At 43.4% G+C, this 26,963-nt stretch overlaps 2 protein-coding genes across 8 annotated transcripts; one reads left to right on the forward strand and one right to left on the reverse strand.

The window, feature by feature from the left end:
• The first annotated feature begins 309 nt into the window (after positions 1-309).
• Positions 310-5,343, forward strand: RBM48 (RNA binding motif protein 48). Of its 6 annotated transcripts, none has more exons than XM_032957121.2 (6): positions 310-522; positions 1,144-1,573; positions 2,185-2,375; positions 2,958-3,118; positions 4,041-4,579; positions 5,180-5,343. In XM_032957121.2, exons 2-6 carry the CDS (start codon positions 1,532-1,534, stop codon positions 5,258-5,260), a joined length of 1,014 nt encoding a protein of 337 aa, XP_032813012.1. In that variant the 5' UTR covers positions 310-522; positions 1,144-1,531; the 3' UTR covers positions 5,261-5,343. The 6 variants fall into 6 exon arrangements, with proteins under 6 accessions (XP_032813012.1, XP_032813013.1, XP_075924256.1 ...); XM_032957122.2 differs by having other exon boundaries at positions 1,209-1,573; XM_076068141.1 differs by having other exon boundaries at positions 311-522; positions 1,209-1,281.
• A 2-nt stretch (positions 5,344-5,345) lies between these two features.
• Positions 5,346-24,473, reverse strand: LOC116943858 (very-long-chain (3R)-3-hydroxyacyl-CoA dehydratase 1-like). Of its 2 annotated transcripts, XM_032957126.2 has the most exons (7): positions 24,266-24,468; positions 18,103-18,220; positions 15,418-15,436; positions 12,691-12,779; positions 10,934-11,055; positions 10,139-10,317; positions 7,913-8,103 (listed from the first exon to the last, which is right to left on the reverse strand). In XM_032957126.2, the coding sequence occupies exons 1-7, from the start codon at positions 24,427-24,429 to the stop codon at positions 8,027-8,029; spliced, it is 768 nt and encodes a 255-aa protein (XP_032813017.1). In that variant the 5' UTR covers positions 24,430-24,468; the 3' UTR covers positions 7,913-8,026. The 2 variants fall into 2 exon arrangements, with proteins under 2 accessions (XP_032813016.1, XP_032813017.1); XM_032957125.1 differs by lacking the exon at positions 10,139-10,317 and having other exon boundaries at positions 5,346-8,103; positions 24,266-24,473.
• Between the last annotated feature and the right edge of the window lie 2,490 nt (positions 24,474-26,963).

The following is a 26,963-nucleotide window of genomic DNA, read 5'->3' on the forward strand; positions in this document are numbered from 1 at the left end:
CATCTAAGTTTTCTTGTGGTTGTTGTTTGACTGGGATTTGTTGCACACAGCGTTGGTGTACGGTGATTTTTTTTCAGGAATATTTTTGCTGTTTTTTTTTCCATGTATTTTCTGTTTGCACGGTCACATAGTCACTTTAAGATGTTTTTCTTGTTCGTGTTTTTTTGTTGTTTAGGTTATGGTTGCACCCGATTCAAGAGCCGAATGGCTCACAGGACTATACCAAAATAAATAAAGAAAATTACATACAGACAATGTGAACTTGGGAAGATGACCGCTCGTGAGTGACGTCATCACGATTCCCCCCCCCCCACGTGTCTCGCTTCGCTTCCCCGAGTAAGATGGCCGCCACTTGCGAATGGGCACGCACGCCGTGTTCAGTGTCGGGATAGGTTTTTTTTAACATTTCCGATTGTTAATGCCATTGTCAGCGTTATGGAGCCTCAAAAACATCACCAGCAGCAGCCCCATTGCTTCAATCGACCTAAATACCGTGAGGGGAACCGGCCCAGGGCCGTGAAGGTAATTACAAACGGCGTTTAAGCACCGCGAAGGGCCATTGACCGAAACGTCGCCTGTTATACGTGTCTTCCCTTTAAGGCCGCAGTGTTATTCACGAATGTTTTGTCGAATTGTGGCTTGTGGACCGCTGCCAACGCAGCAGTAGTATCGCATTTAACCGCGGTATTGGTGACGACAGTACCACGTTAACATTGGTTGGCCTGCGGATGTACTGGCGCCCGCCATATGAATACGGAATTTCCGCGGCTGACGCCGCCCCGTTGCTCATTTTGAGTAGCGAAACACGTCGCCTTTTAATAATTCTTGCACTCGAATGCGCTGTCGTTGTTTTCCGTCGACGTACAGCAAATACACGCTAGTAGCGGACAAATATCGCGTGCTGCCCGCCATAGTAACGTGTAATTTCCACCACCGATCGATTGCTCAGCGAGCGTGGGAGACACTTTCACTCTCCAGCATTGTTGTACATTACTACACTTTGCAGTGGCCAAGATGATTTAACTGCACCTGAGTGGAAGGCAATTCCTTCCCACACCACCCCCCACCCCTCGATGTGATTTAATTGATAAGATTTTAAGCTACGGATTCACATTCATCCCTCACTTTACGTCTCCCCCGCAGCCACGTTGCGCAATTCTTCGGGAAGTGGAGCGAAACGTCGAAACCTTGAGCGTGTTGTTTCGCAGACAAAAGTAAATTGTCCGAGCCGGGGCCCTGGACAGACCCGAGGAGCGACGCAGACACAGACACTTATGAGAGGCAAGACACGGGTCACTGGCAGACACGGGACAGGCAAATAGAAGCGGCGATAGATACAGAGATAGTCTCGGAAAGGAACAGATATGAAGAGATAACAGGCATGGAGAGATGCCGTGAGACAAATTCAGAGCCCAGGGGAGAGATGCCCACGGAGACCGGCATGGAGGAATAAAACAGACATGAATACAGACGAACACACACTTTTTTTTGGCGTGAGGTGCTTTTAAAAAAAAGTGGGTCCTCATTGCACATGTGTTGTGTAGTGAATGACGACTCGGAGTCAGGCTTCCAGGTAAGGGCTTGCGCCGGTTTATTAACACAAAAAAGCAATAACTGCACAAAGGGTTAGGTGCCCCATACACTGGGTCCTTCACGGGGACCTCGGGCTCACTCGAGTCGGGACGGTGGCTTCACCAACACCGCCCGACCGAGGAGAGCAGCGCCCCACGTAAACCCAGCTGGCTCTTGTAGACTTCTCCCAGCCTCACCCCTGGCTGTCTCTTCAAACGCTCTCCATCCCCGGCTTCCCACGACGACCCCGCTTTCGTCACGAGGAACCCCCAGGTGGCATTACGTCATCGCACCTCACACCGCATATGACGTCACGTCTCCATACTACTACTACACACATGTTTGAAGCCAGCACTGCCTGCCTGCCTGCCACTCGTCGATATATATCTCCTTATGCCTGCGGTGCAGTAAGGATTGCAACTGTGGCTACAAACAGCAAACCGTGGGTCGTAGAACTTCGCACTTCCCCAAATATACATTTTAAGGCGGTGTGTATCTGCATTTCACTCACTGAATCGTTACTCTTCATTGGCCGTGATATATCATCATTGCCGCAGTGCACCGCTTTTCCAGACGTGCGTCTCTGATACCCATGACTGTGGCCTCCTGCAGGTGTACACCATTGCGCAGGAGTCGCGCTACCTGCTGGTGCAGGGTGTCCCGGCCGTGGGGGCTGCACAGGAGCTGGTGCAGCTGTTTGCCCTGTACGGTGCCGTGCAGGAGTACCACGCCATGGACGAGTACCCAGCCGAGCCCTTCACCGACGTCTACCTCATCAAGTACGGCGACGTGCACAGCGCCAGGTATGAGGCCTGCTCGCCGCTTGCACACAAGTACCCGCGGTATGGAGGGCCGCAGTCGTGGTGATGTCTAGCTCTCCTTTGATTTTTGTTGGGTTGTGCCGCGTGTTGTTCGGAACAATGCCCTCGCGTTTCACAGCACATGCTGGGAGCTTCAGCTCCCAAAGAAGCGTTGGACATCATCACCCCAAGTTCTGGTGAAGATCCCAGCATTGGCAGGATATAGTGAAAGTAACTTGGGAATACGGTAAAGCAGCAGAATAATGGAGTTAGAAAGCATGGCATATATAGCAGGAAAAGGAAGTTGTGGTGGGTGGCACACGATCAGCAAAGAGGGGAGGGCAGGTTATGGAGCCAGACACTGAAGTGACACCAAAAGATCATCTGCTACCAAGAGCATTAGTATTGATGGCAATACTCAAAGAGTGGACCTTGAAGGTTGCATGTTGGCTTTGCAACCACTGATGCACCGAGCAAGAAGAAAATAACACTGAGTTGAGGAAATCTGTGATGGAGGATTTTCAGTGTCCACTCCCAATTATTAATGGCCCCTTCTACACTATCCCATCTGCCTCGCTGTTACAGGGTGGCCAAGAGGCGGCTGGACGAGAGGAGCTTCTTTGGAGGAGTGCTGCACGTGTGCTACGCTCCCGAGTTTGAGAGCGTGGAGGAGGCACGGAGCAAGCTGCAGGCGAGACGGCGTTACGTCGAGCGAATTGCACGCATGCCCGGCCCCCTCTTGCCAGGTGCAGCCATTTGCCGTGGGACTTCTGAGAATCTGGTTATCTGCAGGGTGGAAAGGGGGAGTTTACCGTTTGTGCTATTTGTAGGTAGTTCGTAGTGTGGATATTTGATTGCAACTGGTGTCCGTCTTATTAGACTATAATCAGGTTTAAATAAAGGCGATGTACGAATCTACCAAGCTATTTTATATGCATGCATGCCTATAAAGGCCATCTTTGCACTCTTTTTCATCCATGAGACATACATTGGTAAGACCAACATTGAAAACATTCTGTTTGTTTACAAATGATACTTGGCACTGTAAACCCATTATCCCCCCCCCCCTCAACAAAATGAGCACCACTTTGTGGGAAGGCAACAGTGCTTTCTTGTGGATAGACTGGCCTTTGCCATAAGAACAAGGAACTTGCACCACTGGCTCAGAGCAGCAAATCGACATAAGCAATGTCCCTCATTATATTTTATTTCTAGATTTGAAGCTTTCGTGACTGCAAGAATTCATACTCTTTGGTTTTATTCGGTAAAGTCACGTAGGTAAAAAACAAAATTAAAATAAAAGAAACAATTAAAACACGACGTTTCGGCCACAACACAAGTGGCCTTCTTCAGGTGAAGGAACAGAACTGTCAGGACGACAGCACTTCAATGAACGCTGCTAAGATTCGCAGCGTCTTTTAAGCTCGGTGGGAGGAGCAGAGCGCCTTAACAAAGGAGTTTACATATCAAACAGGGGAATTTAGCATTGAAATAGCTGTGTTAAAGTGTTGAAACAGCAGGGTGTTAAAGTTAGAAATTAGCATGTAACTGCGTGACTTTACTGAATAAAACCAAAGAGTATATATTTTATTTGTCTATATCCTTTGATGGGTGCCATGCAGATGCTGTTTTAATCAGTGATACTAACCACACGCATTGTCTTTGCAGACGACAAACACGATGACACTGGTAAACCCACGAGCCGTTCCCCTCCTCACGAGCCTAAACGCGGACGGAGAGAACCACACAACGAAGATGAGCAAGGAAGCGGGGACCAGGGACCATCATTTCCAACATATTCTTTCCCCATGATCCCACCGCCCCCTCAGCACCTTCCGCCCGCCGCCCGCATGCCGCCCACATGGCGCCGGAGTGAAGGCACGGAGGGGTACCTAGAATCCAGGGCGTACTCCGATTCTCGGGAACGAGCAACGCTCGCAGGACATACAGAATCCAGGGGTCCCTTGTCCCACCAAGGCTCGCGGCGAAAGAATGAGGCAGTGGCGCGGTTTGTGCCACGATCAGCGCTGCTGGAGGCTCGGAATCAGCTGAGGTTGGAGGGAGGTATGGGTGGACGGACGTCTCATCAGGATGTGAATGAGCCGCTGGTTGGGCCTATGCTGCCTCCAGAGATCCCCAAGGACGTGGACCTGGGAGATGCTTCGCTCAATGCCTCGGCCGAACTTATACGGGATCGCATACGACAGGTAGGTCACTTACCGACGAGCATCGTGGCATGAGCAAAGTATCACGTAGCTACAGCATGTCACCAGCATCAACAGGACCATAACATAATAAATCAACATTATCATCATGCTCAATCGCAGTAACAGTATCAATAGAATTCACATTCGTCATGTGACTCTAAGTGTTATTAACAGTAATGTGATCAGTAATGTCATCAACGTGACCACCACTTTAAGGAGTAGCATCTTATAGAGGTGGCTGGAATTTATCGGGGAGATCATCAATGTTCCTGGTAATGCATTGAGCCAGTACCATTGAATTTCTGGGTTTGAATCAAATATAGCTTATCGGTATCCATTCCCATACAGGGATCAATTCAGGCTGCCACCCTTCCCCAAGTCGAAAACGAGTTGAAGTCAAGAGGTTGTCCCGTTGAGGGAATGACCCCATAGGAATGTGGTATTTCCACGGGCTGGTTCAGGGCCATCAACAGAGATGAGCAATACCCCATTGTGGAGTTGAGCAGAGACTCTGACACTTTAAAGACAGGATAGTTTGGCAACTATATCGTGTACCGTATGCATCTCTTCATTTAACAAGGTATAACTTTGTTTTTTCAGGTTACAGATGCTGCACCCTCGAATGTTTCTTCTGCACATCAAGGGCCCATAACGCAAGCAAAAGCCCGCAGAAGAATATGACATTAAATGTTCTTGCATGTTGCCAGCTGTATATTGCCAGTTGTGTAAATGTATATGGAAGAAAAAAACCCGAACACTTTTGAGCAATTGTTTCATTGGTTTATTTGTGTCTTTGTGTTTAAGAGTCCGTTGTGTTGTGGGGAAAAGCCCATATGGCAAGCAATCCAGTGTATGCACAACAGGCCAATAACACCTCCAGCTTTAAAAATCTATGGGCCAGTTTCACATCTTGATTACACAGCTGCAACACATTGCCTTCGCTAAGCTTGTAATTGTTGACAACACAAACATCAGCATGTTTCACCAACAATCGGATGAATTAGAACATTCACCAACATCTCTTGGGGCCCTATGACAAAAAGGTATACATTTCCCCAATAGTATTGTTACCAACTTCACGGGTATTCTACTACTGCGTTGCCACAATTAAACCCTTCAACCGACCACACTTTAAAATCAGCAATAAAGCCCTACTGCTAAAGCACTGTCGAAAAGTGTATAATTTAGTAAGCTTGTATCCGTGTAAACATGGTTAAGGGCAGCAAGTAGCATGTGAACACTTCACTAACGTTAAGCAGGTGAGTGCAACGTTTTCCCAAGTTGTCTAACATTTAGCCTTGGTAATGTTTGGTGTCACAGTTTCAATTGGCTTGTGTTTTGTATTTATAACTTAGCTCTTTTGTACACTGTTTCGGTCAGATGATGTATGTGACTTGATGACTTGCTCTTTAACACACAAGACAAATGCATTCAGACTAAAAAGATGCAACTTAAAAAATAGTTATGTAGGAGATTCATATGCTGTGTTCTGGGTGATTTAGCAGCTTTTTAACGTTCGTTAATGAGGGAAAAAAGTATAAGTGTTGCATCAAACTCTGATATGGGTTAAACCAAAATAATGTACATAAGGGTGAAAATGTTATAATTTACCATTCAGATTTGAACCCAATTTGTATTAGATCATACATAAAACAGAATTGTCCTCAACATCATGTACTCACCTATCAGGTACGGTTTATGCACCGAGGTATGATGACATATACAAGTACATTACACATTAGGATGTAAATGTCTTGTGTACAGGTTTCCACTATCAATTGGCAATGTATGGATATCTGTTCTTGATATGGAAGGTAAATAAGCATATGCGTATTCAAAATGTCAATGACTAAGCAGATTAGGTGCAGACATGATAAAAAATGTAAATGTCTTGAAATGTAATTGCATCTCAAGATGCTGTAGAGAAGCACTGAACATATTTTGTCGAGGCAGGTTGGAAAAATTGTCTTGGGACTGGAACAGGAACGGGAGTTGACAGCACGGATGGCGCGGTAGAAAAAGAGTTCCAGCCTATGGGTGCAGTAGAGAAGAATGAGCAACCCTCCCAACGGAGCGAAGATTAATGGATTGAACAGAAAGCTTTGCTTGAGCAGAGAGCTCGTGGAGGGCAATAGCGATGAGAGAGCGGAGAGGATGGTAGTCACCAGTCCATGGAGGACCAATAAAAAAAACTGGACATCAAGACTACCATGATGGTCGTCTTGCACCTGCCCTCCCCACCAACCAGCCAACACAGCCACCATTTTGCCACCATGTGGCTGTGACTAGCACGGCAATTTTGCCAGCTAAAGAAAGTATAGTGGCGAAGGCTCGCCGGCAAGAGGTAATGGGAAAGACACTGGTCTCCGTCATAGGAATGTGGAATTCCACCACTGCCAACGAAGATGAGCACCACCCTTCACATTTTAGGATGGGGGCATACCAATATTAAAAAAAAAAAATAGTATTTTTATTTTTCAATCAGTGTTTTATGGATTTAGTGCAGTAGCTGCCAAGCCAATGTGACTTGACGTCTACAGCTGCCTACTAATTTAAAAGGGAAAAAAACAGCCCAATGCTTTGAAATAAATGCTATACACTCTGAAATCAAAAGCCAAATGATAAATTACTGTCTGCAAAAAAGAAAAAAATATATATAACCAGCTAAAGGTTAAAATGGCTATCCTGATGATTAATTTCAAGTGATGCCAACCTCAAATGGTTATAACAAGATTAAACAAAATTCCAGTGGATTCTAAAAATCAAATGGTCTTCCACGCAGTGAGGAAGAAAAACTTCCAATGTTAAGAAGCAATCCAAAATACAGACATGCACACTTAGTGTCTATATTCTGCGACGTCTGACACGAGTTTAAAGTTTTAGTACGTGCAGAGGAGCATGAATGTGAAAGGGGCATTCACTACAGCACCCTCTACTGATGTCACCAGGGCATGGCTGTAAAACACATCACATGACTTGTGTTATGTGTGCGTGGGTGAAAATCCCAAGTGTGATATTGGGGACAACACCCTCCAGCCCTGCTCACAATCTGTCTATTACTGCACCATGCAGCTGCACAGCTGATGCATCCTAGCAACCGCAACACAAACCCACAGCCGTTCACAAGGCAGCAGCAGCAGCCCCAACACTTCTTCTGCATGCCAACGTACTGCGGTTCATTGTGAGAGTCTCTTCACATTCGTTTATGTAGCTCGACTCAAGAGGGGGGAATTTGAAACCGTATTGGCAGCGCTTTGTCTTGTAAACGGGAGGAGGTATTTGGGAGGTGAACCGACAGTTTTTGATTAAAAGAAGCAGATTGTAACTGTCGCATCATGGTTGATTTGTATTTTATTAATGATGACATACTGCCCATTTGTGTTGCATCTTCCTTTGACAGCCTTGTCCCTGATGTTTCGTCACGGCTGGTGTACAGGTTGTGGCCCGTTACGATTCTTTGGCTTTCGGCTCTCCAAGAACTTTCTTGCGTTGGGACATCATGTGGAAGTAGAGCTGTGGGAAGACTGGCGAAAGGGCAAGGGAAAGGGACCAAAGGAAAGTCGCAATGTAATCGTCAACAGCTAGACGTGGTCGCGACATATGCCGCAGATTTTGTGTGGGATTGGCTCATGTAGGTTTCGTAAACATGCACTGCCCTCCGATGTGTTTTTGGGTCGTGCTGCGCATTGTTCAAGCATTATATCTGACACGTCGCTTCATGTGCTGGGAGCTTCTTCGGGAACTCGTCTGGTGAAATGTCGGACATCATGCCGAATAACACGTGGTAAAACCCGAAAGCACAATGGAGAGCCATTTATTCAGTATTAACATGAGGCGTTGAAACTCTGAATCCACTATGCAGAGTATGTATCTAGGGAAAAGCATTGAAGCAAGTGGCCTTAAAACCTATTGCCGAGGACTGTTTTGAGTGCGATGCCTTCAAAGCGACGGCACCTTGCGGTTGTGCATTCACCGCCTGTTGCAGAGGCTCATGGTTAGAATCCAGCAACTGGCCCGATTGGTACTGCAGGTGAATTCATGGTAAAAATACATCCCGTCTGCTTCAGTCAACGATCCTGCGACATCATTCGCAAGAGCAGACCGTTGTGTATTGGCATCTTGGTACATTTTTTGGCTCGCCATCGAACAAAGATGGTAACCGCATCGCACAGTAACTACATCGCGTGCTTTCAGATGCGTTTCTGCGGCCGACTGGAACGTTCTTCCTTCCGATATTAGGAAGCCACTGGAGCTATGCACTTTTAAATCTGGATTGAAAACCCATTTATTTAGAACTGAATTTTGTGTTTAATTTAGTCCTTCCCCCCGCACCTCCAATTAGCACAGATGGTTACGTCCAGTGCGAAAGAAGTTCAACATCCATATCTTTGTCAAATTTGAAAAATTACCTGCAAATTCCAAAATTGGAACTTAAGCAATTATAGCCTCCCAACTGTTCGCAGGACCCTCCAAGAAATATTCATGAGGCTCAGCGAGGCATTCCTAGATAAACGAGGATAATAATATCCATGTGCTTCCACAAGGTTCTCCATCTTGCTCTCATTTTCAAAAACACATTGAAAATCAAGTGACCAAGCATCTCCATGCAAGAGCCTACTGAGAAGAGTACTGATACTCAGCTCGGCTCTGCAGGATAAACAAAGGGCAACATTATTATTATTACTGCCTCAAAAGAAGAGTCTAGTGAGGTGGCTAGGAAACTAGAAGAAGCTCAATGGCTCTGTCACAGCAGTAAGCCAGAAACAATTAAATCTAGGGATACAGATTCTCAATCATAGTTTGTAGTTTCAGACCCATCACCGATAAGACATACCACTCTGGTTCTTTCGGTAAAGTCACGTAGGTATAAAAATAAAATAAATTTAATCACGACGTTTCGATCGCAACACCACAGAAAGAAAATTATTTTGCTGAAGTGGGAGAGAGATACTGTGCTTTTTGCTGTGGTTTTCCCACCTGATGATGATTGCTTGTGTTGCGATCGAAACGTCGTGATTGAACTTATTTTATTTTATACCTACGTGACTTTACCGAAAGAACCAAAGAGTATGGATCCCTGCAGTCACGAAAACGTCAAATCTAGATTGAACCGATAATAAATTTCATCTGGCAATATTCAGTATCGAATCTTAAATTTAAACTTTCACTATTTTTATCTTACCAAGTAAGGCCTACTGAGCTTTACAGCTCTTTTTCAGAAGCAACCTGGCAATAAACAATAGCTCAACGAAGTGGCTTATCACGTAGAAATGTATAGCAGCCAAATTACTCTGAAACACACGTTTCTTGTGGTGGAGAGAAAAACCGGAGGACCTCGAGAGAAATCCATGCGACCACAGGGAGAACAAGCAAACTCCAAATATATAGGCATCAGGGTTGGGAGCGCGACCCACCACCCTCCTGTATACCAGGCGAGGTAGTTGACATCTCGCCGCCAGTGTTATGGTCCAACTATGAGGCGTTCCTGGGCAAATGCAGTACAATGTAATTATTTCCTCATGACTTTATTCAAATGACAAAAAGGCCTTGAGCACTCACTTGGCACGTAGGAGATCATGACGATGATGAGGAAGTAGTAGTAGTCGAAGGAGATATTGAGGGCATTGGGGAGTGGGTACGCGAAGAGCTTGGAACGGTAGACGTGGGGCAACGCATGGTAGATGGTGAGCAGCTCGCCCGTCACGCCCAGTGGGTACAGCACGATGAACAGCGTGTACCTAAATGGGCAACGTGACAGCAAAATGCCCGCCAAGCCCGCCGCTCCGATTAGCACGGTTGCCTCAATAAATATATACGTCCAAATCAGATGCAACTCAGAAAATAATCGAGTCATATTCCGCAGATACGCAACCTATGTTGTGCGTCCCAAGGCTATCCCAACATAAGTTTGAAGCTTAAAGTAACATTGATTTATTTCACTTGTTTAACAGGAAAGCCTCACTCACTCCTTTAGACTCTTTTTCAGGATGGTACTGCCACGTTATTGCAGTAGGAGACGATGTTACTCTTTGTATTCCCAGTTGAGTAATTTGCAGGGGTGTTTGGCCAATACCAGTTACAATGTGTTTTTTTTAGCTGTGGAAAGAAACCGGAGAACCTGGAAGAAACCTGTACAGAACAGGGGGGGGAGGGATGTACAAACTACACGCAGGATGTCGCTCGAGTAGGGAATAGAACCCAGGACCTTCTTGCTGCGAGGCACAAGTGGCACCACTGCACCACGCTTCCAGCCTACAAGTCAGAGCCACGTGATTATCCAGCACACTGTCCTAGTCCCCTCGAGCGCTTGGGCAAAGAGGTAACTTAATTATTAGTGACGTGCGGCTCACATACCTGGCCCATTTGATGGCACGTGGGAGGTACTTGAGAAGACTGAAGGTATAGAATGAGTAGCGGACGATCTCCGTCAGAGTCCAGGCGCTCAGGTAAATCAGGACACTGTATTCATTCTGAACCTGAAAAACATAATTTGTGTTCATGTTCAAATGGCTTCCACCATGAGAATGTGGAGTTTTCTAACAATGCAATAAAATGCTATGATATTGCAATTTCAAATTATTCATCAGATGAACATTTTTTTCTTAATTATCTGCTTGCTTTGTACCGAGGCTGTTTGGCTGGATGGTGCTGTTGCATACAGTCCACTCAAAGTCTTAAGGTTGTGGCGTTCAAATCTCAGCATAGCGTTGACTCAGTCCATGATTCCTTAGAGGATGCAAACATGAGAAGCCGTCAACATTAGTTGTCTATTAGAATGACAAACACATTTTAATTGATGACTGATTATTTAAGAGTGAAAAATCATTTGAATTGAACATGGTGATCATGATCAGGTTTTTAGATGACAATTGTAAGGGATTGTGAGAGGCTAGTCCTATAAGAAAATAAATTAATATACACTCTTCTCAAATACACGAATTTAACGGCATGTGAGTTTGATTGGCACGCTCGACTCTCATTGGAGAAGAGCTATCACAGGTGGGAGCCAACGTAGGGCACACCCAATCGGATTTGAAGGTTGGGAACATTCAAATCTGATTGGACGTCAGGGAGAACTCAGTGGAAATTAGGGGTCGGTTGGGAGACCGTTCGGAGAAATTAAGGAGATTGGTGGAGATCGGTTCTGGAAAGGAAGTGGAAGAGAATAAAAGGAGGGATATAAAGGGGTTAAGGTTAGCTCAAGAACAAAGTAATTCCCTGATGTGTGACGTACTGTGTGGAAGTCGTAACGAAGAAAAAGTTCCAGACTCACACCCAGGCCGAAACTTCTTTACACAATTATATTCCAATCGGCACCAAGTTGATGAAGACATTTCACCTGGGAATCTAACTATGAGGTGCCAACTGGAGTTAAAAGAAAAACCCCCAAAAGAGAACATCACATAACTAATTCATGAATCCATCCCAAAGGCATCTTTATCCACACAAGCACTCGTTTTACATTCCCTGCAAAGTGTTTGTCTTATGCCAATCAAACCGAAAAGTTTAATTTGCACAGCTGGAATAAGCCAAAGTGGAACAAACATGTATTTGTTTCTTGAAATAAATACAACTCATTCCACTTGAGAATCAAGTTTAATCATTGGAGGGTCTTGCCATGCCCGTGCTTGGACGTGGAGCTGAGTGGACTTGCCAATGACTAATAACAGTGGTGTCAAGATTGGCCTCTGGGGAGGAGGCTCGTGAAGGATGTTACTGAGCAGTTGGAAGCAGTCACCCTCCAGCAACAATGGAGGGCAGGAGCGACGCTCACAACAATGAGCACAGTGCCGGGCGGTTAAAGTTGGCACAGTAGGGGCACAGGTGGTGCATCGGCCAGTCATCTCATTCAGTCAACCCATGGCACCTGGGTCTGACCTGTAACCTCCCGCCAACGGGCGTTCAACACTTAACATGGGCTTAACGTGCCCATTGTCTGGCACAAGCGCTGTGGTGACGTTACCGCCACTTAGTGACAAATGGCGATTGTTGTTGTGCTTGGGCATCGTCTGAGCCACCCAGCTACTTCAAATGTTAATTGCACAAAACGTGTACATTTGATGACGGTGGCTAGGATGGATCGTGAAGATGGTGATAATGTGTGGTCTTACTGGCTTCACGCTGTCTGTGACAGCCCACACCAAGAAAACTCGAGACGACACCTGAAACGCGGTGAGCACAGCTGAAGATGGCACAATCCCTGCGGGAAGAGCAACACAAGCACTCACTCGCCTTGGTGTTTAATATTAAATTCTGGCCGGGTGGATCAGCAGGCTCACGTTGGACATGTTAGAGCACAAAGCCAGCAAGATCAAGGCCCATTGGTTTGAATGTGCATTTCGGGTGCAAGTTATTAAAACATAATCTCCGTGGCACAGTGCAGGCTGATCTTAAACGTAGTGTTAATTTAACGTGGCATATTATAGCTAAGTTGTTTGACATACAATTACTTTTAGGTTTGTGTCTTGTTTGACAATATTGTCTGGGCATAAACAAAGCACCAATTGAAGTTCAGCAAGGGTGAATGATTAAAGTGGCTTCATCAGTAGTGTAAACGTCCACCAGTATTCTCTTACAAAATTTGTTTATACACTGTGTTACATTGCTCATTGTGAGTGTTCCAGATGAAAATGTCTCAATTTAATGTTCAAATAATGCCAATAGTATCATTGATTATCCATATATATACACACACACACAGTATATTTTGGTAAATAAGGATGTTTCTGTGATGTATTGGGTAGCACACTGGACTTGCAATCAAAAGATCTGCTGTTCAATTTCATCTCCCGGCACCACAGTTTAAACTATGGGCAAGTTTCTTTACTTCCCCCTCCTCTGTGCACCCAGTAATATAAAATGGTATACAACAATTAGCTGATCAGCAGGTTGCGTGTGGTGGGGTAAAGCGTAACAACTCCCACTTCTTCCAAGATGTCTGGACCTCCTTGGAGGCCCTTCGACCAGCAGTGGCATGAGCAATGCATTGCAAGGGCTGCGCCGTTATAAATTATATCTATATATTCTTTCAAGTATAAGTGTCTTCATACTCCTATAAGCATTACAGTTGGTTCATATTCCTTAGCAGCCTTGGCCCAGTGTTTAAAATTCTAAATGTTTACTACGGGAAGCCAATCTTACCATAGGGACCACTTTTTATTTCCAACAAGGTGGGTACTCATTTTATAAATCTCAGAGGGATGCTTATGAATGGCTCACCAACTTGGATTTGAACCTGCAAACGTTGTGTTTGCTAGTCTAATGCTCAAGCCCAATGTTTTTCATTGCAAGTCCCACTGGCCACTGGCGGCCTTTAGTGCGGGCCCTGACGTGTGGCCCCCCACAATACACACATGTGAAAACACCCCATCATGCTGTCAAACCCAATGGTGTCAAATATGTGGTGGCCCTCGCACTGGCGATGTATTATCTGCGAAAGTGGCCGCCTCTCTGAAAGTTTGTGAAGAACACTGCTCTAGCCGCAGCTCTATCCACACAAGCCTCCGTAAACCACGCCTGGATTATGTGAGACGGAGACAAGGCACAGGGCAGAGGGATAGCTCGGCGCTGCTACAGAAATAGTAACACTTGCAGTCAGCATTTTCATTATGGCTAGACTGTCAATTTTAGGTTAAGGATGAACAAGGATGCAGCGGGATTTTAGGCACGTCCTTTTTATATTGTGCAGGATAACAGTACTGCCTAACTGTAAATACCATATGACTACAAACTAGCAGCAGAACATCCCTTGTTAAATGTAAGTCACTCATCGAATTACTTGAATGGGATAGGTGGTCCTTTTCAACGGCAGCCAAAAGCCAGTGCTGGAAATTGCACATGTTCTTGGCAAGGGGACAGTTGACAAACTTAAGATGACAACTGTGGACATCCCAGACACAAGTGCTAAATTTAATGTCCCTGGGAAATATGATAGGTTGAGTTAACCCTCAAACAGGATATGAACTTGCTTACTTTGTGACTGTGAATTGAGCACTTTGCTGAGCGTGCAATATGGTTTGCATTTCTTAAAATTACGAACAAAAATTTATGCTTTCTTGAAATGCTGTGGATTTATCATTTTAATAAATGCCGATATCACAATAAACCATCAATAATGGGAATACAGATTTAATTTATTTTAAGGGTCTTTTTAGGATATGTATGCTGAAGCTATCATAATGTACAGCTTTTTGTCAATCCACTCCTTGATAAAGCTTCACCACACCATGCCTGTTTTAGGGGTAATTGAGAATACTTCTTCATGCTGGTCAATATGGAACGGTGAATGAAGCCCTGGATATATTAACATATAATTCACCCAGCCAGGAATCAAACTTGTGTTGCCAGGTTCAGAGTGGAGTGTTGCCAACCCGACTCTAGCTGTTTATAACCTAATATATCCAAATTGTGTTATCGGAGTCACATCACGAGGTGACGAAACCCTGGTTCTTCCTTAACTCCTGGAGACCTAGAGTCACCAGGCATCATATCCGGAAATTGCCCTTAAAGATGACGTCACAGACCTCCATAGGCAGTTACTTAAAGGTCACAACAATTGGCAACATTTTATACTGAACCGGTGAAGAGGAACATGGTGTACAAAGATACTTTCCGATGTACATTATAATTTAATCACCCATTCTGTGCACACATACACAAAGAAGTTATCTATTTATACTTACAGACCATAGAGGCAACTGTTTTTTGTGAGGACCTTTTAATGCAAGCAAGGTACACACAAGGGAATTGTGGATTGTAGTGGTATCAGAGAAGAGAACTCTAAACAATGCACCACTCTACAAATGCACACATGAATAGGTAGATGACTACAGACTTACCAGTGGCACAGTGAACCACCTGTGAAAAAAAACAAAGCGGGTTTGTTTATGAAGAGTAATTGACAAGTACAGTTCGAATATTGCTAGATTATCTATAATATAATAAGATATATATTCAGGTCTACTCGGCCTTAAATGTGTACCAGTGTTCAGTGTGTAAATATCATTACTGGAGAGATGAATGCTGACAGGCGTAGTGTCCTCAGCTATATCACAAGCTTCAGACCTTACCAGGTGCTCGCAAATGGCACTGCCCCATATACAGTTAATAAGGTTTGTCTGTGTAGGCTATTACAGATGTTTTCACATGGTGTATCCCCTGTCTGTTATGTGGATATATTAAAACAGTATTTTATATAGTAGGAAATTACAAAACAAACTCTTATATACCCATGGGTTTCTCCTTTAAATAAAATTGCCTCCCTCTACAAAATGCTTTGCGGAAGTTTAATTACAATAGAATTTGAATATCGGCCATTATAACATATATCGGCCTCCTTCTGCGAAGCATGTTACCGGGTCTTTAACATACAATGTACGGCTTTGGTCATTTCTATCGTTGGCACGACATGGCGATACTACAATATATCGTACGATACAAGATCCGTGATAAGTTTATTATTTGTTTTGCAAAATATCATCACATTGTGATAATAGTTGGTCATTTTATTTTTCTCAAATATCATATTTCCTGACAAATTAATTTACGAAATAATGTACTCAATAAAGTTGTAATAAATCACTATTATCCATAAATTTAGTGATTTGCGTAATGTTTTTCTGGAGTAACTGATGGTGTGGTGGTTATTATATCGTCATTTTCACAGTTCACTTAATTATTTAAGCACGTTTCATTGTAACTGACAGCATGTGTGCTAAACCAGGTTGCCTTTGCAAAAGAGCAAGCACTTAACACATTGGGGCCCTGATGAAAATTGTATTCGTAGAATGTTTTCTGATCAGTTTTTAAAGAGGCATATGACTAATTCAACTAATATTAGTTATTGAGCAGCAGACAACCCCTTCAATAATAATAAACAGTATTCTAAATAAGCGTATTTATATTCAGAGTAAAATGATAAAATGTTGCTGAAAAGTTGCATTGTGTCTAAATGGGTTTATTTAATCTATTGGATAAATAAAAGATACAACAATACAATTTATAGATTGAAAATATTAACCGATGAAGCCAAGTGAACTGCAGGTGAAGAACTAATAAGTATCTTTATTTGTACACGAGCACAGCAAAGCACAAAAAGAAGTACAATACAATTGTGAAATACAACTACACAGCTATGAGAAACTGATATCAGTCATCATTGCACTATGAGATTTTATCTTGGAATATTAAAAAGGATACAGCAGAAACCCAAGTAATTTCTCAAGCCGGCTCTGTGGCAGGTGAACTTTGCTTTACAGCTACATATACTACAGTAAAATGCCTCCAATGTTTACTAACTGAACGACCGAGAGCAAATGCTTAACTAGTTGACTAAAATACACTTGTCTCTCTTTGAGTCAAAAGCTGAAACCTGCTTGGGCTGTTATTATAACAGATTCCTGATGATGGACGTTATTTGACTGTTGCTCGATGCAAGTCACGTATCAGTTTTGCATATACAGTAAAACCTTGGATTGCGAGCATAATTCGTTCCGGAAACGTGTTTGTAATCCAAAGCACTTGTATATCAAAGCACTCGTATATCAGTTGTGATCACGTGACGCTCGGCAGACAAAGCGTATACGTGCTACTCGTATTCCAAGACCTCGCTCGTCTATCAACTTAATACTTATTTTAAAAAATTGCTCGTCTTGCAAAACACTCGCAGACCAAGTTACTCGCAATCCAAGGTTTTACTGTACATTTACCTAATTCAGATCTCATTAAATTATGATTGATACTCATTCACTTTTGAAACTCCTGCAATGTGACACAAAATCATGGACTTGATAATGATCATGATTTATGATAATTTAGGATAGCCAATTATAATGATCATGGCAAACAGTGATTTCTGGGATGATGAAAAGCCACGTAGAAGGGAAACAATAAAATAGTTAAAAAAATGTATATATAAAACAATAAAATTCTCACGACGTTTCGACTGCAACATAAGCAATCATCATGAGGTGTGAAAACCACAGCAAGAAAATTTGAAAAAAAAAAGCCATCTGGCTACCATGAGAGATTAGTTCATGAGGCTATCCACATATACAAACACAGAGACAATTTCAACCGAGAAGATGGATTCTGGCTTAGCAATCATTGGAAGGATTTAATAAACCATTTCGGGTCTTAATTGATTGTTCACGCTTACGGTGGCTTTCAGACCGCATCCATTATTTTCGTCTCCCCCCTCCCCTTTTCCGAACATAGATGGACTCGTCCATCTGAATAACTGCCAAATCGCTCTCGGCGGTGCTAACGTTAAAAAAACGCCACTTTTTTTTTCAAATTTTCTTGCTGTGGTTTTGACACCTGATGATGATTGCTTGTGTTGCAGTCGAAACGTCGTGATCATTTTATTGTTTTGTATTTTTATTATTTTACTGTTTCCCTTCTACGTGACTTCACCGAAAGAACCAAGAATATGATAATTATACTATTACGATGTTCCTAATTGTGAACGCGACGATGATGATGATGGCACGATGATGGCACGATGATACCATGATCATAATTACCTCCAAGAGAGCGCCCGTTTGGAAGATTTTTAGGGTCTTCTCGATTGAGCGATAGAGACCCCTGTTTGAGCCCTTGGCCAGCCCATAACGAGCCATGGACACAGCCAACACCAGCCACCTGGGTGTGAAGAAACCAGAGACAAACCCATTATTTTGCAGGCCCCCACACAGTGCCTCGGTTCAGGATTTATCAACCTTAGGGTAACAGAGGCCCCTTAATTATATATTACATACATGAATGCATTTAAAATGCCACAATTTATTTTACTATTGATATACAATTCATAGTGTTTATGACCAATCACCCCGAATGCACCCAATCTCATCTGATCTTATAAGCTAAGCAAGGCCTAAGCACTGCATTATTGTACTTATATAATGAGGCTTCCACCTCCGCAACAGCAGTAATCCACACTGACCAGCATGGTAAAGTATGCTCAAATAACGTCCGTGACCTGCATGGCGTGGGAGAGGTCCTCATCCAGCAGTTGTTTCACAAATTAGCTTTACATGTAAATATGTACTTGCACTATTTCCCGATGATAGTTCCACATGTACTCAAACATAAGGTTTGAAATAGATTGGAAAGGCTAGACTACACCTATAGGCAGAATCTACTTCCGTGTTGCACACATTACACACTCAGTCATGCATTCTTAGCTCCTCATTATTAGTCACAGCCCAATATTTCCACAGCTGGAAATGTAATGATCCCTTCCCCACCACCGTAAACTTACGAGCAATCCAAGGTTTTGTGCAACAGAAAAAACATTTATGAACTGTGTGCTTTTTAAACACCTGTTTCACATAGCAAGACAACGAATACATCAGCACTAACATGTAAAAGTAAAACTTGTTTTTGAAATTATAATAAAAAATTAGTCCCATTGGTTTAAAAATATATAATTCCCCACTATCACTTGTGTTTCTTACATCTATAAAGACAAGCATAGTAGAATGCAAGTACAATGTAGCACAGAAGTGTTAAGGCCTGTATTGTTATATTGAAAATGGAGTGTTTATACTTATTATAAGCTAGCTTTACTACCCGGCTTCGCCCGGGACTTGAATTCACCACGCCCGGCCGCCTTTGTCTCCCCAGTGGCGATGTTCACACACCACACCAGTTAATTGTTTGAGGCTGAGTCGACCTAGGGGAGGCCCCGGTTCAAATAATCGTCACCGGTGGTGGCCGTGAGCGGGAATCGAACTTGGGTCGCCGAGTTCGTAGCGCAGCGTAGCGCTAACCACTACACTACCGCTCCCCCCACACACACAGACGCGCGCGTCCATAGGTACACAAAGACGCGCTTGCTGCAGACACGCAACTTTCAGGGTGCGTACGGCAGTAAACGACTGAAATAATAAAGCAATGCTGCGCGAAGAACGCCTTAGACCTGCAACACATTTGTATGCCACTTTACTCGCGGAAGGTAGGGGGGGGGGGATGCGTGACATCAGCAGGCAAACTGCGTTACGCTTCCGCATGCGGGTGACATGACAGATGTGACGTCACAGCTCACTTGCCATGCAATTTTTTAAATTTTTGCATGGTGTACAGTCTGGAAAGTACCTACATGCCAAATTTAAAGTTTGTTGCATATCAGGAAGTACGCTAAACATTTTGAACAGACACACATTCACACATTTCCCTTTTATAAATAGATAGATTAATATGCCACAATGAATGGCACAATACACCACTGATCCATGCAGTAAACTTTGCTACATAGCCTATTCCAAAATTGGCAAAATCAGCTATTTTGGAAACCAAGCAGATATGGAAGACTTTTCATTGACCGGTTGACTTAAGATTACAACACTAGGCAGCACATAGGGCTTCTCTGCTATTTCTAAGTTTGGTTAATTCCATGCATTCCTCATGAGAGCGCATTATGTATATCCTTAAGACAGCCAAAACACGCCACTGTCCTATGAATTTCTGACGGTCACGAAATCCACATATCTCTATATTAGTAGGTTGCACACATACACAGGTATGGATTACAAATTTTAATTTAAAAAAATACTTTTTCCATTACGAAGATCATCAACTAAAAGCCATAAAATCAATATGTAAAGTCAAATTTACGAATGTATTTAAAGTGAAACTGAAGTACAGCTCAAGACTTGAATGGCACTGCTCATTAGAAAGTGTTCTGCAACGTGCTTCCTGCTAAATATAGTCCCGACATACTCTAATACAAACACTGTATTATCAGCCCGAGTGCTGTACAAATTGTACTACCCATAGGGCCAACGTGCCAAAGATAATGAACCTTTGTCGAGTTAAATACAGCTGTATGAGCAATTACCTTGGTGGGTCATATCAGAAGGAATGTGAATGATATGGCTGTGCTTAGAGTCACCTCTACATGAGCAGTTTTTAGTCTACAGTGCACACATGGGGAAATGTGTTTCTTGGTTTACACATTTTTTGTTTGCATTTAATTTTTATGAAAATAAGCTGTAAAGTGAAGCCAATATTTTTAAATCCATAGATATAAAAACATGAAAGATTATTGATTTGAAGCTTTCGTGACTGCTGGAATCCATATTTTTTGGTTCTTTCAGTAAAGTCACGTAGGTAAAAATATATAATTTTAAAAAATTACCTACGTGACTTTACCGAAAGAACCAAAGAGTATGAAAGAATATATTGTAGAGTTTAGTTTTATATTGCAGATTTATAATCAGGCATGGTGGCAATGTGGTTAGAGTGCTTGGCTCATAATAACATTGAAAATGACCCATTCAACCCAATGTCCATTCAGGGTTAATTAAATTAGCTCCACATTTTGAGACGTCAAAAGCAGTAGTGATATGAACATACTGGCCCAAGTCATGGGAATGTAGAATTTTCACCACAGGCTCACGAGAAAACAACAGAAATGAGAACCCCTTTCCATGTATGAGTGAACAAGGAGACATTTTGACTTGAGTAAAAGGTGACCCGGCTGAGACCACACAATAAACTTCTGCATGATTGATCAACAGTTAATGAAACCTGGGTTAAAACCTGTTATCTCGGCTGTGTTGGTCCAATGGATCTGATGCAGGCATTATAGCCCACAAAGCTTCCTACCTCTCTTTGTGACGCAGCTCAGACTGTGTGCAATGTAAAGTATGCACAGCTATACTTTTCTTTAACACAATGCGAAATTGTGATTTGTAATTTTGGGGAATAGTTAGTAAAATTAAATCAGCGAGTGATTGAGGTTATTGTGCTGCAAACAATAAGATCCTACATTTTAATATAGGTTTCTAACAGCTCTAATTAAACTGGTTCTGCAAGTGTAGAAAACTGATGGTCTCAGCTCTACATATGTAACTGCACTAAAAAGTAAACTTTACTCCAAACTGTCACTGAATTTGACCTATTTATTAAAATAAATGTTAAAAGTCAACTTTCTATGCGGTGAACACAAACAGGGCATGTAAAAAAGCTTGACACCCAGTGTGGAAAAAAGAGGTTTAAATTAGGTAACTAAGTAGTTCTGTCACCTCTGTCATTATTTTCTGGGAGGCGTTCTTTATCACAAGGTTATGCACTTCTTGCTGTGACGCTTCTGAATGACAACGTATTTGTCACATCACATGCCACTGGTAGTACAACCAGAAGATACTGTAACTGAACTTTTTTTAGGCCGCCTGTGACCCCACGCAAGAATGACCAGTTATTGTAACGTGACGCGCATGTTGGCAATGACTGTCCGATTGCGACAGCCGCAGGGTGATGAATTGAAGTCGGCACTGGAGGGTGGCGTGTTTGACTGTGAAGTAAGTTAGAGCCAGTCTGCATTCACGCCAATCCGGGAACGAGAAGATTCAAGCACTTTTCCGGAGCTTGCCGAATCCCAGCTGGAGTTGCACCATGCCCAGTGGTACAACTTCACGAGCTTCTTCCTCACAAACAACTTGTACCAGTTGTCAGCAAATCTTCCCAGATGCAGGCAATGTTAGCAAACGCCTATTAAGCTTGATATATGTCACAGTGGGGTGATGTGGCCAGTAAACCACACACCCAGCTGCTTTTGTCTCCCTGTGGGCTGATTAATTTACAGAGTGCTTGCATACTGTGCATGATGGCGCGCCTATCAGGGGTAGTAGATGGCGCAGTTGATCATGTGAAATAGATTCTCACACACATGGCGTTGGTGGGAGTCTCATGTATAAGGTAGTATGACAAGAAGGCTTTTGACTTACGCCTGTCTAAAGAGTGGGTTTTCTCCATTCTGATTTCATTCCACACCATGAATCACTGCGTGGATGAGTAGGTCGGTAGCTGTATGGCTGGGTAGGTAAGCGGATGGACAGTACTTTAACTTGGTTTAAAATTAAGGTTGAATCTAAACCAGGCTTGATGGCGAACATTTAAATCTCAGTTATGAGGGCTCAACCCAGCCCATCGTCTCACCTAAGTGAAAAAAATAAGCACGTCTTATGGTGCACATACAGTAACTGTCTAATGGATAGATGAGCCTTGTCATGAAACATGTTTCACCATCGGCTCCAAACCGCTGACATGTACAGGTTCATGCGAGCAAGGAGGCATCTGACTTTCAGACTTGAAGTGCTTAGTGAGCCCAAGTCTCTCTTATAAAGGAGACATGTTTTATAAAATTGCTGCAACGTAGTTCCACAACCCATTTTCTTCACTCGGTATCACACAACTTTAAAAGTAAAGTCCAACTGCTACAGTGTGCGTATCTGCATGCCAAGGGTATAGCGGACTTTGTGATTAAATTGAAACCATCTTGACAAGGGCGTATTTGGCTGGTACTAGTTTTCGTCGGACACTGTGTACCTCCTACAGTCTGTTTCCAGGAAGCACACTTTAATAAAAAAAACCTTAGAAATACATTACTGTACATTAGATATACTTTGGATAAACATGTACACATTCACCTATTTAAAGCACAGTACTTGATTTTTTTTCATCCAGGACTGTACTTTGGAATCTATTAAAAAAAATAGGCCACATAGCCAGACCAAGGCACCCTTACGATTCTTGTTACATGGGGGGGGGAGGGCATCAGTGCAATAAATAAAATGAACGCACGCTCAAAACTCTTAGGCCTCTATGTGGGAGCGTGACTCAGAGATGCTGATTAACGTCACCAATATTTTAAGGTTTCATCGTCAATACCCGGAGATCATAGAGCCAGACAGACTAAAGCAATCCTTGGGTTTTTTAAATCGGCGTTATTCCCCAAGGATCACAGTCTCCAGACTCAAATAAGCGTTAGGATTCTTAGCACGCAGTATTATTTACACGAGGCACAAACGAGCCCGGCTAAGATAACTTGTACGATTTATTAGGTTCACTGATAATTATCGTGGCTCAAAAACCAAGTGATATGTGTAAACTCGTTGGGTTTACTTTAATCACCGGGGGCTCCGTAGAGTCAGATTAAGTCAATCCTTAAGGGTTCTGAAGATTCATTGTTATGACCGCAGCGACATAGAGCCCGATTAATACACACTTAAAAGTGGAACGTTCCACTTATTGCAGGTCAGCTGTGATGGGGGCAGAGCGTGGGCCCTTCGGCAAGCAGTGACCTGGGTTGGCAATGACAGGACTGTACTTTTACCTGTTACTAACGATAACTAGCGGTGATAAGCTTCGCCATCCTCGCGATTCGATTAATTATGCGATCCCGTGCAACTGTTCATTATTGTAATTTTAACGCCGCGTTAAGTGTAGCCGGCCTCTAGTAGCTGGACATGCCACGTGAACCCATGACAGTATATGCAACACGTAAAACGTAAATATTGTTAATGCAGCGCAAGCTTAAATGATCACAATGGCAAGCAGACGATTATCGCGTTGCAATTGTTCAAGCGGAATATTTAAGCACCGTGCCAATTGTCAGAGCTTGAGGCGAATGCAGCGCCGGAGATTTCTTAGCATCGCCAAAAGGCCTTGGGCACAATCCCGCCCAAAAATAACAAAACAAACCAACAAACTCGGCCGATATCAAACGCGAGACGTTTAGTGGCGCGCGTGCACAACTCTCTCCCCACGCCAGCGACAAGGCAGTGGTGGGGAGTTTGTGAGTTGGTGGTGCTGGTGTTGGTGGCGGTGGTGGCGTCAAGAGTTGCCGAGTACAGACGACAGGAGGATGAGGAGGAGTGGCGAGAGACACTCCAACTTTTTTACCCGGCGGTCATGACCGTGTTGTATAAGATGAGCCAGGCCGTGGCGAGGAAGCTCGCCTTGCCCCGGCTCGCCTCCGCCGCCTTCTGCTGCTGCTGCAGCTTCTTCTTCTTCTCCGCGGAAGCCGCGGGCTGAGCCGCCTCAGCACCCTCCACCTCTGCAGCCATGTTTTTTTGTGTTCCAAGAGAAACAATGCCGGGGAGGGAGGGGAGAGGAGGGGGGGGCGTCACCACGGCACGAACGCGCTGCTCTGCGCCCAATCAGCGCGCACCGCTACCGGAGTCGGTTGCGGTTGTGATTGGGTGCCGTGAACGAACTGCACTGAACCCGGTGTCGGTGCAGGGTGATAGGGTGCCGTGAACGAATTGCACTGAACCCGGTGTCGGTGCAGGGTGATAGGGTGCCATAGTTCATTTAGTTCATAGTTCATTTATTTGGTATAGCCCTGTGAGCCATTCGGCTCTTGAATCGGGTGCAACCGCAACAAACAAAAAACACAAACAAGAAAACATCTTAAAGTGATTATGTGACTGTGCAAACAGAAAATACAGGAAAAAAATATCAAAATATTCCTGAAATAGCACCGTACACCAACCCTGTGTGCAAAAATCCCAGTGGGATGCAAGTCAAAATAACAACAACCACAAGACAACTAAGATTAAGGCCATCAGTGAACTCCGTACTACAATAAACAAAAACATGGCCAAAACAAAAAAAAACTTTTCGAAATCACCAAAATGAAAGCCATAAATCCAATGTAACAGTGATCATAGGGACTGTGACCGAATTTTTTACAATAAACTACATAAATTAATTATAACACCAAAATCTAGAGCCATATTTTAGGCCACTGAATAGCAGTGGCAGCTAGGGTTGTACAACTCCTCTAGAGCAGTTTTGAGTGAAGATCTCATAGGTAGTGATTCAAGTTGCAGTTTATTGGCAATAGCATTCCAGACCCTAGGGGCATCAATAGCAAAGGCCATTCCTCCAGTTTTTGTACGGCAATAGGGAATGTGAAGCTGGTAAATGAGCGAAGACCTGAGGTCAAATTTGTTCTTTGAAACAGAGAGGAGATCCAGTAGGTAGTCTGCTGGTGCACAAGCCGTTGAACATTAAGAGATGTTAAGTTTGACCCAATGTAGAGATCACAGTGGTGAGTCCTATATGGGCAGTTCAATGCAAATCTTAAGGCCGAGTGATAGATGGAATCAAGCTTCTTCAGTACAGTACTTGGGGCTGATTTATACACGATGTCACAGTAGTCAAGTAGAGGCAGTATGGTAGCTTTTATCAATTCCAAACGGAACATTGGGGGGAAGCAGTGCTTGTGTCGATACAGAAAACCTATTTTTATGTTTGTCTTTTTACCAATATAATCAATGTGATCTTCAAAACTAAGTTTTGAATCCAGGATGACCCCAAGATACTTATAGATCTTGACTTGCTCTATTTGATAATTATTCAAGGAATGTAATTGGGGAAAAATAACTTCCTGCTTTAGTCCCGGAGAGAAGCATAGCACCTTGGTTTTGGAGGTATTCAGGACTAGTTTAAGAGAAACTAGCTGATGTTGAAATGTGTTGAAATCACCCTGGAGCTTAGCAATCACGTCATCCGGAGAGCGGCCAGCAGTAATCAGTATCGTGTCATCTGCAAAAAGATTTACCCTGGAATGATCCAGTTCAGTGCCCAAGTCATTGACATAAAGAGAGAACAAGAGGGGGCCGAGGATGGAACCCTGTGGAACCCCTTTTGTTATCTTAACACTGTTTGACCTCCAACCATCTGTAAATACAGTTTGGGTGCGAGAAAAGAGGTAATTTTTTAACCATTGTATTGTGTTCTCGGAAAAACCGAGGCAACTTAGTTTACTAAGCAGGGTGTTGTGGTCAACTGTATCAAAAGCTTTGGACAGGTCAAGAAAAAGACTGGCACAGTACTGCTTATTATCAAGGCTATTGTAAATTTGATTCAAAGAGTCTAATGCAGCAGATGTGGTGCTGTATTTTTTCCGGAACCCAGATTGTTTTAGATGTAGTACATTGTTGGTGGACAGGAAACTGCTAATTTGGTAGTTCAATAATTTTTCAAAAATTTTCATCAATGGGGACAAAATTGAGATAGGTTGGTAGTTATTGGGATCATCTTTAGGGCCCCCTTTGTGAAGTGGACGGACATAGGAATGTTTCCATTCTAGAGGAACTGATGCTTCTTTGATGGACAGGTTGAAAATATGGCCTATAGGTTTGTATATTAGGTGACCAACAGTTAGTAGAGCAAAGACGGGAAAACTATCTGCTCCGGTGGAGGAGGACCCTTTGAGGTAGGACAGTTGTTTCAGAACATTACTTTCGTGGATTGGTTGGAAACTAAATTGGTTTAATGTTTGAATGAATTGCACTGAACCCGGGGTCGGTGCAGGGTGATAGGTTGCCGTGAATGAATTGCACTGCACTGAAACCGGAGTCGGTGTCAAGGAAAGGCGAAATGAATTGCTAATTCGGAGGTGCATGTTTGGGGGTGGTCGGTTGAAACAAAAACAAAATTGCAACAAGCATCCAAAGAAAAAGGGTTTAGAATCGGCTGATTTAAAAGCGACGATTGCCCCATCACATTGCTCCCCACCACCACCACCGCCCCCTGTTAAGTGTGATAAATAATTATTTAATAAAACGCCGCCGCCGCCTCCCGTCAGCTG

The sequence above is a fragment of the Petromyzon marinus genome, chromosome 19 (genome assembly GCF_048934315.1).
Source record: "Petromyzon marinus isolate PM22_M1 ecotype Great Lakes invasive population chromosome 19, UKy_Petmar_22M1.pri1.0, whole genome shotgun sequence".
Lineage (NCBI taxonomy): Eukaryota > Metazoa > Chordata > Hyperoartia > Petromyzontiformes > Petromyzontidae > Petromyzon > Petromyzon marinus.

Bases quoted from the DNA above. Each gene is read 5' to 3' on its own strand.
- LOC116943858 (XM_032957125.1), bottom strand. From the start codon at position 24,429: ATGGCTGCAGAGGTGGAGGGTGCTGAGGCGGCTCAGCCCGCGGCTTCC. The intron at 11,056-12,690 runs GTAAGACCACAC...TATGTTTTTCAG, and splicing joins TCACAGACAGCGTGAAGCCA to GTTCAGAATGAATACAGTGT. The intron at 8,104-10,933 runs GTATGTGAGCCG...CCCTTTCGCCAG, and splicing joins CGTGCCATCAAATGGGCCAG to TCTTCCCACAGCTCTACTTC.
- RBM48 (XM_032957119.2), top strand. From the start codon at position 1,911: ATGTTTGAAGCCAGCACTGCCTGCCTGCCTGCCACTCGTCGATATATA. The intron at 2,061-2,184 runs GTGTGTATCTGC...GGCCTCCTGCAG, and splicing joins CAAATATACATTTTAAGGCG to GTGTACACCATTGCGCAGGA. The intron at 2,376-2,957 runs GTATGAGGCCTG...TCGCTGTTACAG, and splicing joins GGCGACGTGCACAGCGCCAG to GGTGGCCAAGAGGCGGCTGG.